The 18,377-nt window shown below is 40.4% G+C and overlaps 1 protein-coding gene across 1 annotated transcript in view; it reads left to right on the top strand.

Annotated features, from left to right (window-relative positions):
• Positions 1 to 13,909, top strand: part of LOC146671683 (E3 ubiquitin-protein ligase rnf213-alpha-like) — a 35,570-nt gene extending 21,661 nt beyond the window's left edge. The window contains exons 34-67 of the mRNA XM_085404031.1: positions 78 to 231; positions 320 to 461; positions 562 to 753; positions 881 to 1,011; positions 1,112 to 1,269; positions 1,362 to 1,568; positions 1,715 to 1,902; positions 2,017 to 2,137; positions 2,267 to 2,367; positions 2,752 to 2,934; positions 3,141 to 3,307; positions 3,409 to 3,511; positions 3,618 to 3,732; positions 3,813 to 4,020; positions 4,131 to 4,327; positions 4,422 to 4,544; positions 6,178 to 6,288; positions 6,411 to 6,653; positions 6,737 to 6,812; positions 6,908 to 6,942; positions 7,041 to 7,141; positions 7,231 to 7,387; positions 7,543 to 7,717; positions 9,024 to 9,118; positions 9,222 to 9,473; positions 9,881 to 10,013; positions 10,359 to 10,442; positions 10,522 to 10,702; positions 10,954 to 11,155; positions 11,253 to 11,330; positions 11,447 to 11,644; positions 11,849 to 11,938; positions 12,055 to 12,233; positions 12,324 to 13,909. Of these exons, the coding sequence (XP_085260157.1) occupies positions 78 to 231; positions 320 to 461; positions 562 to 753; positions 881 to 1,011; positions 1,112 to 1,269; positions 1,362 to 1,568; positions 1,715 to 1,902; positions 2,017 to 2,137; positions 2,267 to 2,367; positions 2,752 to 2,934; positions 3,141 to 3,307; positions 3,409 to 3,511; positions 3,618 to 3,732; positions 3,813 to 4,020; positions 4,131 to 4,327; positions 4,422 to 4,544; positions 6,178 to 6,288; positions 6,411 to 6,653; positions 6,737 to 6,812; positions 6,908 to 6,942; positions 7,041 to 7,141; positions 7,231 to 7,387; positions 7,543 to 7,717; positions 9,024 to 9,118; positions 9,222 to 9,473; positions 9,881 to 10,013; positions 10,359 to 10,442; positions 10,522 to 10,702; positions 10,954 to 11,155; positions 11,253 to 11,330; positions 11,447 to 11,644; positions 11,849 to 11,938; positions 12,055 to 12,233; positions 12,324 to 12,480 (5,037 nt within the window). The 3' untranslated portion in view covers positions 12,481 to 13,909. The remainder of the gene's footprint in view (positions 1 to 77; positions 232 to 319; positions 462 to 561; positions 754 to 880; positions 1,012 to 1,111; positions 1,270 to 1,361; positions 1,569 to 1,714; positions 1,903 to 2,016; positions 2,138 to 2,266; positions 2,368 to 2,751; positions 2,935 to 3,140; positions 3,308 to 3,408; positions 3,512 to 3,617; positions 3,733 to 3,812; positions 4,021 to 4,130; positions 4,328 to 4,421; positions 4,545 to 6,177; positions 6,289 to 6,410; positions 6,654 to 6,736; positions 6,813 to 6,907; positions 6,943 to 7,040; positions 7,142 to 7,230; positions 7,388 to 7,542; positions 7,718 to 9,023; positions 9,119 to 9,221; positions 9,474 to 9,880; positions 10,014 to 10,358; positions 10,443 to 10,521; positions 10,703 to 10,953; positions 11,156 to 11,252; positions 11,331 to 11,446; positions 11,645 to 11,848; positions 11,939 to 12,054; positions 12,234 to 12,323) is intronic.
• Positions 13,910 to 18,377: the final 4,468 nt, after the last annotated feature.

Below are 18,377 nucleotides of genomic sequence, written 5' to 3'. Positions count from 1 at the left end.
TTACATGAATGACATGTTTTTTTTATTGGGGATTAATCTTAACACTAGATTTTAACTAGTGTGTTCTTCTTCTGCAGACCTGGGAAAGTGTTGTGGACACTACAGCATTGCTGAGGAGCTGTGTGCAGAGTGCAGTAGCCATGCTGAGGGACCAGGTGGAAAGTGGCCTCCGCAGTACTCGGAGAGTAGAGATCCTTCTGGCACTTCTGAGTGACAATGACGAAATAACAGGTACTAACAAAACTTTTTTCAGTACTTGTTGTTGCTTTTTTTGTTATTTGCTTTTGTTAATGCTAATTATTCTATCTGAATTTGTCAGGTGAATTCCTACAAGTGGTGAAGCGGCATCTTCACTCATTGTTGGTGACTCATGACGGCAACACTTTCTCATCCATCAAGAGCAACTGGGTCTTCAAGGAGGCCTCAAACATCGATGCCTTGCAAGAAGGAGGCACCTTTAGGTGAGTGGTTCGGTCTTGTGTAATATGCAGTTTAATATACAGTATTATCCTATATTTATTTGAAAACCACTGTAAACTTTTTTTTCTCCATTCATGACAGACACACCTTATGGAAGCGTGTTCAGGCTGTGGTCGTCCCCCTCTTGGCACATCTAGTTTCGCTCATAGACCGTGACCAAAACATGGACCTCCTGCTTGATACCCGCTGTGGTGAATCTGTTAAGAAGCTGTGGTTAGATATCTTTGGCAATGAAAAGCTGCTGGAAATCTCACATCTAACACTAGACCACACGTAAGTGTTGTTAATAATGTAATTATTGTGCATGTAATAATGTGTAATAATTGTTTTGTTTAAAAAAGTACATTCTTGTACCTAAAGATGTCTGATGTTCACTTTGCTTTTTTTAAACTGCTTACAGTTCTGAGACGAGAACCATCCTTGTACAGCACTACATTGCCCAAGATAAGAACATGAGCTGCAGCATGCCATTCAGCTGGAGGATTAAGGACTACCTGGAAGAGCTCTGGGTTCATGCACTTCAGCATGAAGGTAGTGGTTTGTTTAAGCCACTATATAATTTATATAGTGATGTTGTGTTTTTGGTTTGTTAGTTTGTTTTGTTTTTACATTAAATGCATATTTCTTCCAGGGCAAACTCAGGAAGAGTTTGTTAAGTTCTTTTGGAAGACACCGCTCGGCCGCTACATAGCGAAAGCAGACCCAGAGATGCAGGTTGAGTTTTTCCAGCGCTACCTTCAGGATTTCATCTCCATGACAATGAATGTCACTTCTCCGGAAGATCTTCAGGTTTTTTGTTTTGTTTTTATTTTGTTTTTCATTTGATGTTGGCGAGATTGTGTGTGACAGTATATACTAATGCATGTTATTTATTTTTCTAGCTCCTGTGTGGTGCTTTGAATTCTTGTGTTAACGAACTGCGGTTGCAGCTCAGTGACACTGAAGCGGTGACGTCTCTTCCGTGGGTCCATGCTGCATATCATGAATTCAAAAACCGGCTCCAGAACCTCTGCAGAGTGATGTGCATTGTACCTCAGTTGACCCAAAACCTCCTGATGAATCCTAATGCCAGAGACGGGTTTGAACTGGTAATCCTTATTTACATAGTGTTTTTATTTTCTGTTTCTTTGAAGGATTTTTAATTTCTCATCAACAATCTTCTATTTTTTTTGGTTTTTTTTTTGTTTTGGGTTTTGTAATTATTTCTTTTTGGTTTTGTTCTCCTGTCTCCAAGGTACTCGATGTGTATGCTGGGTTTGCGTGTGTGGAGTACCTGGAGCCCATAGACTTGAACACAGATGCCCGAAGACAAGCCTGGCTCAGGCAGGTGAAAAAAATCCAGGTTGCTATTGAGTTAATCTGCTCAGAGGACAGCGTGAGACGTTATGGAGAGAGAAGCAAGATAATCGCCAAGAGAGTCCAGTAAGTAAAGCTTAAGGAAAAAATGTCCAAATCATCACAAGTCTGAGGTTTTTAGTTTGTCTTTAGGTAACCACTTGAGCTGCATTGAAAGGTTATTTGTTTTATGTCTTTTAGAGCTGGATGGAATCGGATATTTTCTCTGTCTCTGTTTGTGGAGCACATGTTACTGGGAATAGAGGAGCTGGAGAAGAAACTGTCTCCTTTAGTTTTGGAGAACACTGGGCGGCTTGGCCAGGTGCGTCTGGGTTCTTTGTATTAAATTTTTTTTAACAGTACAGATAATTACCATAAAGCATTCTTCACGATAACCACAGTCTTTTCTTCACCCATAATAAACATGTATTGCCTCTGCTCTCCCTTCAAGATACTGGAAAAAAACTCAGACCTCAAAACTCAGGAGACGTTCGAGGCAGTAATTCGTTTGCTCAAAATCTGCAAAGATGGAGCCATCGAACGCATCTTCAGGTAAACATCGACTTTTATACATGTTGTGTGTTAACAGAATCTCTCATCCTGTACTTTAGCGCTTCTGGGCACATTTAGCATTGTATTTGGTTGCTTTAAGAAGGTTGTAGAAGGTACGAATGAACTGAAATCAAAGTTTTAATGGCCAAAAATTAGCATTTTCTTTCTTGCTGGAAGCTAAGGTACTATTTTTAACAATTTATTGTTATATTGACCTATTTTAACATCTAGGGGCTTAGAATATAGAAGGAAGCACTGCAGGAGGAGGGCTGTCTAATTTCAGTTTCATATCATAGCTTTAAATAGTAATATTTCACTACTGAACATCAGAATTTATAATTGTTTGTAAATGTTATAATTGTTTTTTGGGTTTTTTTTCCCCAGGTTTGGTCTTACACTGTGCCCAGTGTGTATGGGAGACCCCCAGGACCCTCTCTGCCTGCCATGTGAACACATCTACTGTGTAGCCTGTATCAAAATGTGGTTGGTGCCTGGACAGATGTACTGTCCTCTCTGCATGCAGCCAGTTAACGATGACTTCCCCTTGGTTCCCTCAGATGATATAAGGTTGGTAACTATATGTGAATAAGGCCAACCTCCCACGTGTAATGAACAAAGATATCATTCAATTCTTCCCACACAATACAAAAAATTTTGATCTGCCTTTTGCTGCTGTTTAGTTATGTTGCATTTAAGTACCTTGTTTTTGATTAGATGTGTTGTGATGTGCTGTAAAACATCTGTGTGACTTTTGTAAATCTTCTTTCATGTAGGATTCCCATCAAACAACACACCCAGTTCAGGAACAAGTGCAATGCTTTCTTCATAGACCTGGTGTCGACTGTGTGTTTCAAGGATAATTCTCCACCCTGCTCAGCTGTCATTCTTCATTTGCTGTCATTTCTCATGGTGGAGCCCGGCGCTGTCCCAATTCTGAGAGGTACTCTATTACTTTCTTTCCACCATGTATGTGAAACACATCCATGTGCGACTGTACAACTATATGTTTTGTTAGTTCTAAATAGATTTATGTATTTTTAGGCAATAAGCAGATTTTGACAAAGGCACTTTCTCCGTTTGACGACTCTGTGGATAAAAATCCGGTGGTGCGGTCAGTAGTGCTCAAACTTCTTCTGAAGTACAGGTGAGGTCCCTTTTCTTTCCTCCCTTTTTTTGGTTATTGCATGAGGTGTTATTATGTCTGCGCAGTGCAGTTTCTAATTTGTGTTTAACCTTGACTGTTTTTGAAGCTTTGATGATGTTAAAAAGTACCTGCAGCAGCATCTGACAGCAGTTGAGCGGAGCAACATCTTGGAGGAGATGGATAAAACGGAGCTCTACACCTTGTACATTAACTGCTTGGAGGTATGCGCTAACACGCAAGCTGCATGTGGATTTGATTGTGGATTTTATTAAAATGCCTTTTTAAATGTTTATTTTTCTAGGATTCCATGTTTGAAAGGATGCAGTTCAGGTCCACTGCAGACCAGCAGGCATGTCTGCAGGATGAAAGCGCCTTCTTGACTGATTTCTTGCAGTCTCGTGATCAGCTTTCTGAAACAGCTACTGTAGAGTACCTGCAGCAGGTGGCCAGAGTGCGTATGGACCTGGATATGGCAGTGAGCATGTTTGTGGAAAAACTGAGAGCTCCAGGTGCGTATTTTTAATGAGTTACACACTCTTATTGTGTGTCATACTCCTACAATGTGTCAGGAATGTTCTCCTTTTTACAAACACATTACTTTGATTTTATTTGATACCAGGATCCCGAGAAGTTGGCCAGAATGGAAGCACAGCTTTTTTGACCAGCGTCATAGACTTGTGTAGGCGGAGTGGAAATGACTGGTATCGGGTCTATTTGATCCGTAAGATGTGCAGTCAGTTTGGAGTAGAGTTCGTCAAGAAGCTCCTCAAATCGGATCAAATGAGTTGGATCTTTCCTAAGGAAATTCAGCAAAAGGTTCGCTTAGCAACCGTTTGATTTTCAGCTTATAAAGAAGATAAACGATAAAAGTTTTATTCAAAATAACTCATTTTCATTTCACTCTACCCAGGATGAAGAAGTCACACCAATAGATCAGTATCTCGTGTGTGGGGAAGATTACAAGACCATCAGAAATGCTGTTGCAAAAGTAGTTATGGAAGCCAAACTGGATGGACTGGATGAGGCTTGCGAGGTAATGTTGCATCGTTTTCTTGGTGGAAATTCAGAATCAGAGGTTCGTTCTTCGTACCTCGCTAAGTAAGTTAGCTGGATTTGATTGTTGACGATTTCGCGTGATCCTGGATCGTTCGGTTCTCCGAAGCTCATCCGGGACTTGCTGTCATAGCAACAGATCCGTAAGCGTAAACCTGCTTGGGAGCAGGTTTACTTTATGTAAACAGGATTAGATCGCGGCCATTCAGGTATGTCCGCTTCATTTATATGAAAGCAACAGCGATATTTTTCCACTGTTTTTCCATAAATAAATATTATCAATATACCTAAAGATAATGCAGTATTTGATTCTTTTATTCATTTCATTCAGATACATACATGTCATTTCCTAAAAAAAGGGAAATGTACTATTAATCATTCTATTTCATGTATTTGATTATTTCAGATGTAATTCATATTTTAGAGTAGTAATAGTAAATTACTTCATGTAATCAAGATGAGAGACCACGGCTATAAAAGCGAAGGTGGATTTGGGAAGTCTGTCGCAGCCATGTCCTGTCCGTTTACGCGAGCCACCCATTGCAGAAGGTGCAAGATTGATAAGGAGAGTTTTCAGAATTCAGCGTATATTGCGGGATAGACAGGACCCTTTAGCTCAGCGCGACAGTGTGCTCATAGAGAGATATCGATTTTCCCATGAGGGTATTATTTACTTAACCAACTTGTTGACGAGGGGATGCAGGACCACCACCTGTCTTTTTTTGCTCTGCCCTTTTCTTGGTTGCTGTTATAAACAAACAGATTATTTCAGGGTCTCTTTCCAAGAGACTAAAAGCAATATAAGTGATAAATATTACCATTCTGTAGAATATTCTTATATTTCACTTTTACTTGTTCCCATGTTCTAGTGGGTCCTGTTGTGGCTCTAATGTGAAAGAGGACATAATGTAATATAATATTGGATAATATAGTGTGATATGATAAATCTACCCTACCGCCTACTGGTGATGGCCAGAGGGGCCGATGGCGCGATATGGCAGCCTGGCTTCTGTCAGTCTGCCCCAGGGCAGCTGTGGCTACAACCGTAGCTGCTTCCACCAGTGTGTGAATGTGAGAGTGAATGAATAGTGGCGTGGTAAAGCGCTTTGGGTGCCTTGAAAAGCGCTATATCAATCCACTCCATTATTATTGTTATTATTAAATTACTTAAGAGTTTAATTTGTCAGCAACTTTCTGCCAGCCCTCTCTCCTTGCTTTTGCAGCCTTTGCAGTGTTCCCTTGCGTTTTAATTAAACTCTGAAACTCCTGAAATCCCTCAATCAAGAGTTCTTGCTCTGCTGCCGAAAAATACCGAGTGCGCTCCTTCGACATTTTCGCCGACCAATCAAAGGGTTGCCGATCAATGTTTCTACTCTCGATGCGTAGCCCCTGTTAAGCCACCCAGTGATCTCACATTACTTCATCCAGCTATACTAATCGTCAACAAACAGGTGTGTTCGGAGAACCGGAATAGCGAGCTCAAAGTTGGCGCGATGATTTGATCTTGGATGTGTCATTTGATCTTGGATGTAGTAAGCGAGGTACGAAGAACAGACCCCAGGAATCTAAATTTGTGTGCATAATGGTGTGGGTCTTTTGCTTTGTCTTTATAGCGGTGCAAATGCCCACCACAGTGGAAAACAGTTTATCTTCTCTTGGCACTGTATCGAGAAGTCACCGCTCTCTACAGAGAAACCAATGCGAGCTTCCATCCCAAGCCTGAAGTAGGTTTTCTAATTTAGTTACGCTAAATAAAATAACATCATCTTATCTTATTTTAGGTTATAGTTTTCAGTTTGTCTTCATTCAGTATTTAAGTATTTGTGTGTATATTTTTTACCAATAGCAAGTCGAGGCCCTGATGAGCTACATCCAGAAATCAAAATTCCTTCCCAGCCCGCAGGTGAAGGCCTTTGCCCTGTCTCTGGTAACCAACCAGATCGGGCCCTTGGCTCTTCGCTGCGGGGTCTCTGGTGCCCAGTGTGTGTCGGTGGACTTGGCTGTTCACTTAGCTGCTGTCTTGCTCTGTGGAAACCAAGGAATCTTGGCTCCACTGAAGCAGCTAGCTATGACACCTGCAAACATGCAGGTATGTATAATCGCTGTTGTAAGTGATCAAAACCTGTGTATATTTTTAAAAAATAAATATATGGAATGCATCTGTTGGTACAGGCGGCTTTCTTGCCCACCATGCCGGAGGACATGTTAGCAGTGGCTCAACAAGCTATGGGTCACTTGCAGTGGTATCGTAAGTATTATTAAAAAGACAAAAAACCTCTAATGTGATGATAGGAGGTGATGTGCTAAACACCTTTGTCGTATTGTTTTATACTTTTAACACAGACTGTCCAAATGGTCACCCCTGCACCATTGGTGAGGTATGTTAGCTTCAGTTGGATTCATAATCCATTTTTAAAAAGTCTGTTTTTGCTGGTATCCCTTTCATATTTATTTGAAACTCTTTCTATTCCTCTAGTGTGGCCAGCCCATGCAAACAAGTCATTGTGTAGACTGTGGTGCAGTGATTGGAGGGAATAACCACGCACCTGTGCCAGGATTTCGTATTGTGCAAGTCCAGTAAGTGTCCTACAGAATTCAAGTGGAAAGAGGAAAGTAGCAAAATAAACATATTCATCAGTATTTATTTGTTTATTGTCTTCTGACAGGGGTGACCGCACTCAAACATGCCACGTCCTCGGCGACCCCGGACGTAGAGACAATCCAGACATGCTGGACACCAAGAGCATTTCTCCCGTTCCCTTCACCATCATTCGCATGCTCACTCACATGGCCATGCTGCTTGGTTCCTGCAGCCAACCACAGGTAACACAAACAGAATGGAGTTTTTGAAAGTGCTGTTTTTCAGCAACCACAAATTATCCAAGTAATCTCCATCAAGGTAATGTTAAAAGCCTGTTTATAATCCACTGTTTGTAGTAAGAAAGGTGGAGAGTCATCTGCTTTTGTTTTCCTTCTAGTCTATTTCTGCCATTATCAAACCTCAAGTCCAAGATGCAGGAGAGTTTCTACTCGCTCATCTGAGAAAGGACATGAAACACCTCATCAGAAGTCTGGGTAAGGGGACAGACGACACAATCAGCACTGTTCACCTGGTCATCAACAGCCTCCTGGAGACACACCAGCAGCAAAGATGTAAGTAAAAGCTACACTAATACTGCAGCTCTCTACAAATATAAGATACCAGTGAAGTCCTGTGTCAATAATTATGGAAGCATTTTGATAACAAAGCTCAAACAATCCGATTGGACTTTGAATAGCTGTCCAGTAGGGGTGCAACAATACTCGTATCGATATTGAACTGTTCGATACAGTGCTTTCGGTTCGGTACGCATATGTATCAAACAATACAAAATTTTTAATTTATTTTATCAACTTTCCTTCTGACGATGCTGTCTGTGTTGAGCGCTCAGTGGATCTGCGCTCGACGGTGCAGCCTAGGCGGAGTAGTCGAACGCAGATTCACTGAGCGCAGGGCAAGCTAGCGAGACAGAAGTTAAGCTCACCTTGCAACATGGCAAATTGAACCTCCCCCACCCTCATTCAGATCTGGCGTTTGGAACTATTTTGGTTTTCATGTGACGTATGACCCTGAAGGTAAGTGCGTCATGGACAAAAGTAAAACAGTATGTCGGATGTGCCACGCAATGCTCAATTACATTGGTGGGAACTACTGTGTTAGCGCAGTTAGCTCGTTAACGTGTTGGCCGTCCAGCCCCAGGCACGGGGCGATCCGCGGTAGCTCGTTAACGGAGATTTGCCGTGTTGTGGCGTTAACGTCATTTCAACGAGATTAACGCTGGCAGCACTAGTGGGAACACAACGAATATGACTGCACATTTACGCCGACATCATCCTAGTGCAAAGACAAGTGGAAGCAGACAAAAACAACAAGCACGCATGCTACAAACTTTACCCGAGTCATTTAGACAGCCGTTAGCACATGATTCTTCTTATGGGAACTGATATGTTTAATATGCTGCTGAGAATATAGCCCAGAAGAAGCGTATTCTGTAGTATAGCTTTTATTTTGGAAAGAGACATTTCTCTGTAATAAACTCTCTTTTCCAAAGATGAGTGATTTCTCGATCAGATAGATTAATTTTTTTATTATTTTGTTGTTTCAGCAACATTAAATTTAAAAACTGTACTTTTGAGTTAAAATATATATTTAGAATTTTAATAAATGACAAATTAAAAAGGCATGAACATTTTTTTTTGTATCGAAAAAATATCGAACCGTGACACCAAAGTACCGAACCGAACCGTGAATTATGTGTATCGCTGCACCCCTACTGTCCAGTATAGTCCAGCATAGAAGAGAGAAAGTGTGCCCTCTAGAGGCCACAAATTTGAGCTTTTAAGTCAATATCTATAGATTTGTAAAGACTGAGAATAGTCATAGTAAAAGATTTTTTAATAGTCTTGACTCTCCTTTCAGGGCCTGTTCAGTATGACAATCTTCTCTCAACCAAAGAAGCACGAAACGGCTGGGAAATTGAAATGAGCGCTGCCATTATCACACCACATCTGAAGGTACTCAAAGTTTTACTCCTTTTTTCCCCAGAACAGTACAACTTGCCTCATATGTTTATACAAGATCTATGCATAACATAACATGTCACCTGCTCTTCCGCAGCACTTGGATAGACAGCTAAAGGAAGTGAACACATTTATCCGGGCTGACTCTCGTATCTCTGCCAGTCCAATCATGAAGCTAATTTTTGGAGATCCTCAGCTCTTCTTGGCTTCACTTCCTCCAAAATCTCTGATCCATGTTTCTGCCGTGTGGAGCTGCCGGGAGAAAGTGTCTCTGTTGAGCCTCACCCACATTGTGGAGCAAAATGATGGCAAAGACACCTTGCCGGTCCTCTGGAGATTCCTCCATAGGGTGAGAAAATGACAACATAAAATGCATTTGTAATGTTGAAGAAAGGAAAAAAAATCTGTCGGTGATCCTCCTACATTGTGTCATCGACTGCATTGGGTTTAATCTGTTTCAGAGCTTTTAATCCATATCCATCAGTATAGTTTCTGTACTTTTTGTAAGTGCGTTATTATTATTTTTTGTTTCCATGGATCCTGTATTTCTTTTCTTTTCTTTTTTTTTTTTCTTTTTTTTTTTGCCAAAAAAAGGCTATATTGAAAAAAACATATATAACATATACAAATAAGCAGCTCTTACAAGACAAAGTTCAACCACAGTTTCCCAAAGAGTACGTAACAGGAATTTATCTGAAAACACTACTACTATCATTATAATTATTATTATTAATATTACTGATTATTTATTTTTAGGAAGCAGAAATCCGACTGGTGAAGCACCTTCCTGAAATCCTGGCACTCCAGAGGGATCTAGTGAAGAAGTTTCTGAACATCGCTGAGCTAACGGAAGGCAGCATCGCTGAATTTCTCGGCAATCAGAAAGCAGGTATTGACTTAACTGTCTACATCAGTGCTTCTCAGCCTTTTCAACTACGTGACTCATGCACAAGAGATACAAAGTTCCATGCAACTCCTAATTACCTCTGTTCTCGGAAATGTCATGGTTAAATAGCTGGCAGAATGCAATTTAAGAACCTGCCTGCCAAGGAGTGAGTTGTTTTAACCTGGACGGAGACAATGATTGATTATTCATAAAGAGGAAAATCTCTTCCACACGTGAACGCCGCTGATGTTGATGTTCTAATTTTCTGTACCGTGTGAACTGCGGGTCTCCTGTGCGGCTGACATCTTTACACTAGGGATTAATTATTTGATTTCTTCTTGTATGCAGTTTCACTCAAAACCTGGTACGAAAAACACATCAGAATCTTCCTGACAACCTGGAATCAGCTCAGAGTATCGCTGGCAACCAATGGTAAGCAACCAGCAGTGCTGTTACACCAGCGCTGACCTGTCCAACGTCTCGTTCTAACGTCATTTTAAAATGTTTTCAGGTGAGATTAAGATCCCGGCTGAGTTCTGCCAGAATGACCTGGACCTCAACAGTGACTTCAGGGTGCTGTTGCCACGGCGACACGGCCCAGGCCTGTGCTCTACAGCTCTCGTCAGCTACCTAATTGCGCTGCACAATGACATTATATACTGTGTGGACAAGCACACTGGAGAGGAGACCAGGTGGGGGCGCTCATGCCACATTTTTCTCACTTGCGTATGCTTTGGCTTTCAGAAGACTGTGTCTCAAGTTATTATACACTTCATACGGCATGTTTGCAAAAATTATAAGATATAGATGGATTAAAATAACATTATGATATCTCAATTATAGCTGGAAAGAGCTGAAGACTGAAAAGAGAGTCAGAGTAGTAGAATCCCAAAATATAGAGACACTGTCTCCTGGGTAAACTTTCTATTTATTCCTCTCTCAGCTACAAAGTAAGCCCTGCAGATCTGACTGACCTGCATGTGATTCGTTACGAGCTGGAGAGGGATGTGATGCCGCTGATTCTGTCCAACACCCAGTACAGCATCGAGCGGGGCCAGGAGACCCTTCACGAGTATGACTTGCCTAAGATCGAGCAGCAGATCATCTCACGCTTCCTGCTGGGCAAGCCTCTCATCACTCTCAATGTGAGCCAATGAGAATCAGGAGCAAAGCAGCTTTGCTGACAATTCAACGCACAGTTTGTTAAGGCACAGTTTACCCCTCTTTGTTCTTCATCCACAGGGCCTTCCTACACTAGTGAATAGACACGATCGCAACTACGAGATTATCCTCAAGGTCATAAAAGAAAAAGTCAAACAAGTAAGTTGTGACAGGTAGTAACATGCTGGGACTTAGCATTTATTTATCAGAGATTACAAATTGTGTATACTGTACATGCTTCTGATGATAACAGCCATTATGATGTATGCCAACAGGAGCCTCTTCAGACTCTCACTCTCTTTGCTGTGGCTGGAGAGCTCCACTCCTACAGTGAGGTGTGTGACGCTTTGTCAATGCTGGAAGTGGCCCTTGGTTTCCTTGCAATGACTGGGGGAGAGCCTCATATGCAGCTGTCCTCCTACCTGGAGGAGGTGCTGCAGATGGGAAACCAGATGGCTCAGCACATCCTCAAGGTTGGCCTATCTGAGACTATTTTATACTGTTGCTTTTTCTTTCTGACGGCTATGTGGATACTGTTTATACAGAACAGAAATGTGCCAAGCGTGCTTAAAGAAACTTAATTTTGTTGCTAGTTAGGAGCATTGAGTTTAAGATCTGGCAAGATCTTAATTACTTTATGTTCTCTATGCCTCACATTCACATTGTTTTGCCCACAGGCCTTTGGCATGTGTTGCCTTAAACACTGTGTGGCACTGTGGCAGCTGCTGGCCTCACTTAAATCAGAAAACATGCTGCGCCTCAAGAGGGTAAGCATCACCGACACAGAGGTGTATTATTCTATGCATAGATGTGATCTAGTACAAAGGTGTCAATAGTTATTATTATCAATATTCCTATACATGTGTTTTTTTGTGTTCATCAGGATCCGTTTGTAGGAGTTTCAGAGAAGTACAAACAGGCCCTGGGTGAGGACGAGCACAGGCTGCTCATTGGTTTCTTCTCTAAAAACAGCGCTGACACTTTCCTCCTGGAGATGCACGAGTTCCTGGTGCTGTCCCTCAAAAAGCCAAATGCAACTGATACCTTCAGGCCTGACTGGGGGTAAAGATTCATGTTTATTCATTGTGTTGTCATATGCATTACTCTAGCAGTGGCAGATTTGATTCAAATTGCTTGTTTCATCTTTTAAAGCTTGAAAGACACGCTGGTGTCTTACATGGAGCGCAAAGACATGGACATTCCCGCCGATGTGGAAGAGCTCTTCCCAGAAGAGATCCTCCTGGCCCATTACGTCGAAGCATGGAAGTTTATCGTAGCCTTCAAGCAGGAGCGCGGACAGAGACAATGAGAACAAGATTTAAGCTTTATTCCTTTTTTTCATTCTGTATGCGATGTCATGAAAATCCCTCAGATCATGTTTACATCTTGAAATGACAGTATTCATTTGTCATGTAATTACACGTATACAGAGAAGACGTGCCTTTGACAGAGCACTAGCTTCATAGAATAAGACACATTTTACAGCTTGTCTATATGATAATGTGAGCTTTTTTTCCCTTAATGATCTCTTCTTGGATTGTATCACTTTCTATTTTCTTTGATGTTATCTCTGCAGCTGCAGTTTAAGTCTGCTTACTTGCACTTTACATTTAATGTGAATTTAAAAAAAATAAGTTAATTTACTCAGGTGAAAAAAGGTGGATTAAATTGAGGAAGGTAAAATCAGACTTATCTAAATCACTTTTTCAGGAACAAGCTGACTTTTTTACTGAAGTCATCAGTCACATTTTGTCATTTAATTTTCTGGGTTTCTTTTGTAACCTTTGCTTCATATACAGAACATCTACTTGCCCTTCTTTCACTTTAAGCTTGTCATCGTGCTGTCCACTTTTTCCATTCATTTTCTTTGAGTTGTTATTACTAATTAGTACATTTACTGAGTTCAATTCACTTTTTCTATTGTTTCCATTCTCCTCTTAGTAATTTTTGTATGTGGGATCTGTAATATAAACAGCTTCCAGCAAACCTTTAATGATGCCTACATTTGATTTTTGTTTCTTTTGTTTACACAGAGGTTGTAGGCCAAAAACATACACGTGTCAAATACAACCTCCTTTTCAACACACTGTCTCAGTTCTTACTGACTCTAGCTTCCTAACTCGTTTTGTTATTTGTTACACAGTACTGTGCAGAAGTTTTGAGCCACCCTTCAACTCTTTCTGTTTTGCTTGGAAATGAGAAATGGCTACAATTTAATGAAATATGTGCAAAAATACATGGAAATACAGCATATAAGGGGAAAAAAATCAGATTTTGTACAAGCTTGAATGTCAATATTTGGTATGACCAGTTTTATTCTTCAGCACAGCCTGAACTCTCATAGGTAAGCTTTCTTGTAATTTCTTTAATTAGTCTTCAGGAATAGTTTTTCAGGCTTTTTGAAGTATATTTAAAGCTCATTTTTGGATGTTGTTCGCCTTTTGTTCTCTATCACTTGCTGCTTCAATAATGTCGAGGATCTGGTTCTGGAGAGGCCAATCCATGACTGATTGTGTTCCACTGTGTGCTTTTTCAATGCTTTTACTGCAGTTTGGGATCTCTGTCATGCTGAAAAACAAAGCCAATCAATCAGCCAATCAGATGCTTTCTAAATGGTATTGCATGTTGGCTCAAAATCTGATGGTTCTTTGACAAGATCCACCGTTTTTTATAGATAACTGTAGGCACTTACTGCTGCACCTCTCTCCAGACCTTCCATAAAACTTGTTGCCACTGAATTTCAGTCCAGTTCTTGTGTAATTTAGCAAACCTCAGCTTTTTCCCCATCTTAGGAATGGCTTCTTGACAAGCCACCTTTTCACTGTGGCTATTTGGGGATAAAAACTGCTTCGTCCCTTGAGTTATGGGCCCTTTTTTATGCTTGAATAATTAACAAGTCAGCGATAAATGACTTAAAAAAATAAATAAACACAAAGTCCCTCTAAAAATGTTCAGATACAAGAACTGAGCTAAAAGTGAAGGGGGGGGGGGCAACTGATCTCCAAAGAAAACTTTTGTTGTCGCCTGGACAGATTTAAAAACGACGTTTTCGTCTCAAAACGCTCCGCGTCCACGCTAGTTTTCAGTCGTTTTCACAGAGTTGTGCGTCCACATTGAAACGGCCGAAAACGCTTACTCCTGCGCATGCGCAAAAGCGAGTGAGAATTAAAGAATTTGAAGAAAAGCTATCTGGAGCATGTACAAACTGATAATAATCTTTTTTAGGGCTGTCGAAATTGAGAGCAATCAAAACAACTGCTGTATAATGCCCTCCGCTATCTTTGTTTAATTGGTCACATGACTAAAATGCATCGTGGTTTTAGAAAGTCTGCGTCCACACTGCGACGGGGCAGCTCCGTTTTGAAATGTATGCGTTTTCGAGAGCGTTTTCAAAACGCTGCGTTTTTCCTTAGTGTGGACGGGAGGCCAAAACAGAGAGAAAACGATGTGTGGAGCATACATAGTGTGGACGTAGTGTCCTCTGCTCGTAGGCAGTTCTGATTAACTATGCCAGTTTGTATTGTGGTTCCTTATACCTTGTAATTCCCATTATTACTGAGTGTAAATAATAGATTTTCAACAGTACTGCCAGTGAAGTTCACATGTTAATTACTCCCTATTTACACTTTACGTCACTGCTTAAACCCAACGTAGGGAGTACATGATGTAGTGTTCAGGAAATGTCTGCCTACCAAGGGTTTTATGACTTTTTGACCCTCTGTTGGTGGGGAGCTCAATGTGTTTCTGATCAGCCTGATGGAAATGATAAGGACAAGACAGCCGTAAGAATGCCGCTGACAAGCTCCTTGATTCAATTTCCCCTATGTCAAAGTAGTGTTTAGCATAACAATGACAAATGGAAGCATTTGCCTGTTAAAGTAAACCATGTCAGCGACCACCCTCTGGAAGTCGTCAGTCAGTAAATGATATCTGCCGTACTCGTTACCAGAGTTTTTACCACTTTAGCTCTAAAAGCATATTTTTTCCCACTTAGTTCCACAATGATGCATCTATTGAGCTACAAAATCTAATCAACAAATAGACTTAATAAAACAGATGAGGCTATAATCGCAGCCATGCATTTCATTTCATGTTGACAGCCAGAGCTTTTCAGCGCTATCTAGGCACATTCAGTGCTGCTCATTAGCAAACTCATAATGTGGAAGCAGTGTACACGGGGTCAATAAATGCACTCACAAATGGGTCACAGGCAGGATTTGTGCAAACGCACTGTAGAACAAGCTTCACTGAACAAGTTCAATCTGTTCCACTTCCACTTCTGTAGGCTTCAAGTCCACCATGCCAGTGATACAAAGGGAGGGACACAAAGCGGCCAAATTATTTCCCCTGTTCTCTGTTTGGGTTTTTTTTTTGTCCTTGTTTCTTGATGAGGAGGAATTAGGGGCAAAATTACTGCGCATAATGGTTCACATCTAATGACATTCATGGTTGATGGACATTTGGGATCGGGACATGAGCATTTTTATATGTGGAGGATATTGTGATCAACAAAGCTGCATAATTATGTGCAGAAATTACCTGTTTTGATTTGCAAATGCAGAATGTTGGAGAGCTCGAGAGCAGTTTTGTAGGGCAGCGCATTTACAGACCTTTTAGTGTTAATATAATACAGAAGTGTACGGCAAGCTTTCTAAGAAGAATGGCTTCGTCCGAGCCAAACATAAATTGCAGCATATCCTCTCCCTAAACTGCCAGGCCGATGGAGACCTTTTGTAAATCAGTGAGTAGTTATGCTGGATCATTAATGAGTTTGTTGCTTATGTCATAGTTGTCCAATTTTAAAGCAGAATACCGTTAAAAAATAGACTATAAGTGAGTATAGTTAGAACAATAAAATTGGCTATTTTGCACAAATAGATTCCCAAAATAAAAGCTGAAAAACGTAAAACTAGATCATCATTGTCAATTTATTCTGTGTTATTTGTTATGAATTAATCTCGGGCAGTCATCACACCTTTAGAGATGCCTTCTAAACTTCATCATCTAGTTTAAATATTGTGGAATATGCCTGCGTCTCAATCCGCGGAGGAGCCACTTAACCCTTTGCAAAACAGCCTCAGATATTCATCAAGTTTTCACCTTGGGGATCCAATATCATTCATAAGCTCTGACGCCAGGCAGGCGCTTGGAGCCAAGAGAGAGCTAAGATTTTAATGGCTGTGGTATGAAATCAGTACCCTGAAATACCCCTGAGACCTCAGACAGCACACCAACAGGCTACTGTATTTTCTATGGGGCATTATGCTTTACTGGCGGTCTGGGGAAATGTTTTCTTTAAATTTACCCTTCAGGGTGCTGCTGTTATTGCATTATTATCAAATTAGTGTATTTTAATTACTACGTCATACGAAATGTATGCGCCAGAAGGTCACAATGGGGTGAGTGCAGGGGCAGTGTCCAAATTCTCAGGTTGTACTGTGCAAAGGCAAGATGAAGAACAGAGAAAGCGGGAAAAAATACAACTCGCTGAGCACATCTGTGAATTATATTAGCTAATTGTGTGCACTTCTCTTTGCACTCAACACTTGGGTTGTCCTCCAAGCACACGGAAGAAATTAGGAGCGCGGCTGCCATGTTGTTCTATTAAATACGTGAAGAGAAAATACAATTACTAGTTAAGTGGGAACATACCACTTGGGATTATGTGAGGCACTGAATTTTTACCTTTTTAGAGTTTTATTTTTTGCATGCATGGACAACTTTCCCAGACACAGTGTGTCATGAGTTTAAAGCATGAATATGGCTGTCAAACACAAAATTAAGGATTTTCCCTAAATTGAAAATGTGTGTGGGTTTTTCTTTGTTTTGTTGTATAATTAAATTCTGTGCAACAGTCTCCCTAAGCTGACAAATCTTAACTTTTACGTGCTTCACTGTTAAAGCTTGAATTTCAATACTTAGCTAGCCGCTACGGGCACACAGGGAAGGCTTTACATTCCATAACAATAATACATATTGAATCAGATTGTTGTGGTAAGAGGAGAAGAATTTTGGGAAGCTCAGAGATATATGCACCTTTTCCCAAATAATAAACAAATGCATGGTCATGAGTTGGGTATCGAGGTACATTTACAGTGTGAGCAGTTTTCATTAACTTTTGTTTTAGGAAAGATCTTGTGTACAGGCAAAGACGCTAGAATTACTCATCTGTGGGAGACAAATTGGAAATATGGGAATATGGAATCTTTTCTTTCTACTTTGACTTCTTGGAAGACATAGAGATCATCTTGCTATGTGCTCCATAAGAACAGTGGCGTGTCTAGAAAATTTTTGTTGGGGGGGCCAGGTAGGGGCACAGATTTGGAGAAGGGTGGCAGATTTAATTGGCAGATAATGTTTTTAAAAAAAAATTCTACCAACCCTTAACCATAATTCAATAATCCTATAAACCTAATAACCAAATGCACTTTTAACTCTTATTAGAATGAGATTTTAACCACTACGGTGCAAAGTTTTTAGATACTGCGTTGATAAAGTACAAGAGATACAATCAGTGCTTTGTCAGTGTTTACTCAGCATTCAAGGACAGCAATATTTGCATAGTATTTTTACTGACATATACTGCACATATGTTTTGGGCAAAAACATTTTTGAATATTAAAATACGAACATTTGTAGCAAACAATTGACAAATTAGCCATTCCAATGCAAAACTTTCTCTGCCTGTTAAAAAAAGAAGATAATCTTCTCACAAACTGGTGTTTGATTTTGAAACAGGAAAAAAGTGGAGAAACAACTGAAAAGACTAATATTTGAATAAAACCTGAAAGCAAGTAAATACTTTCTATGCTGCCTTATGGTAAACTTTGGTAATATTGATAAAGAACAACACTGGCTGATGATGAAATACATTCAGCTGGCATGGTGACACTGCCAGTATAACCTGCAGGGCTGGACTGGGACAGAAAATCGGGCATTTTGACTACAGACCGACCCACCAGGTATTAAAGCCATAAAGCCTTTGAATGAAAACAAACCCTGTTGTGACAGTGATGTACAGTCTTTTTGGTATATGTATGATTTCTATACATTTTACGTCAGATAAAAACTTTGGTTGTAAGATTTAGATAATTATTTAATAAAAGCTAGATATTTTAAATGAGAATAGGAAAGAAAAGTATTTCTTTGTGCCCCCTTTCCCTGTTAATGCCCTACCTGGCCCCCTGGCAAAACTTTGCTAGACCC

Source organism: Rhamphochromis longiceps, linkage group LG4 (genome assembly GCF_057381845.1).
Source record: "Rhamphochromis longiceps isolate RC_006_pf linkage group LG4, R_longiceps_female_GT1.1, whole genome shotgun sequence".
NCBI lineage: Eukaryota > Metazoa > Chordata > Actinopteri > Cichliformes > Cichlidae > Rhamphochromis > Rhamphochromis longiceps.
The sequence above is the reverse complement of the archived record's forward strand: the minus strand, read 5'-3'. Positions and strand labels throughout refer to the sequence as shown.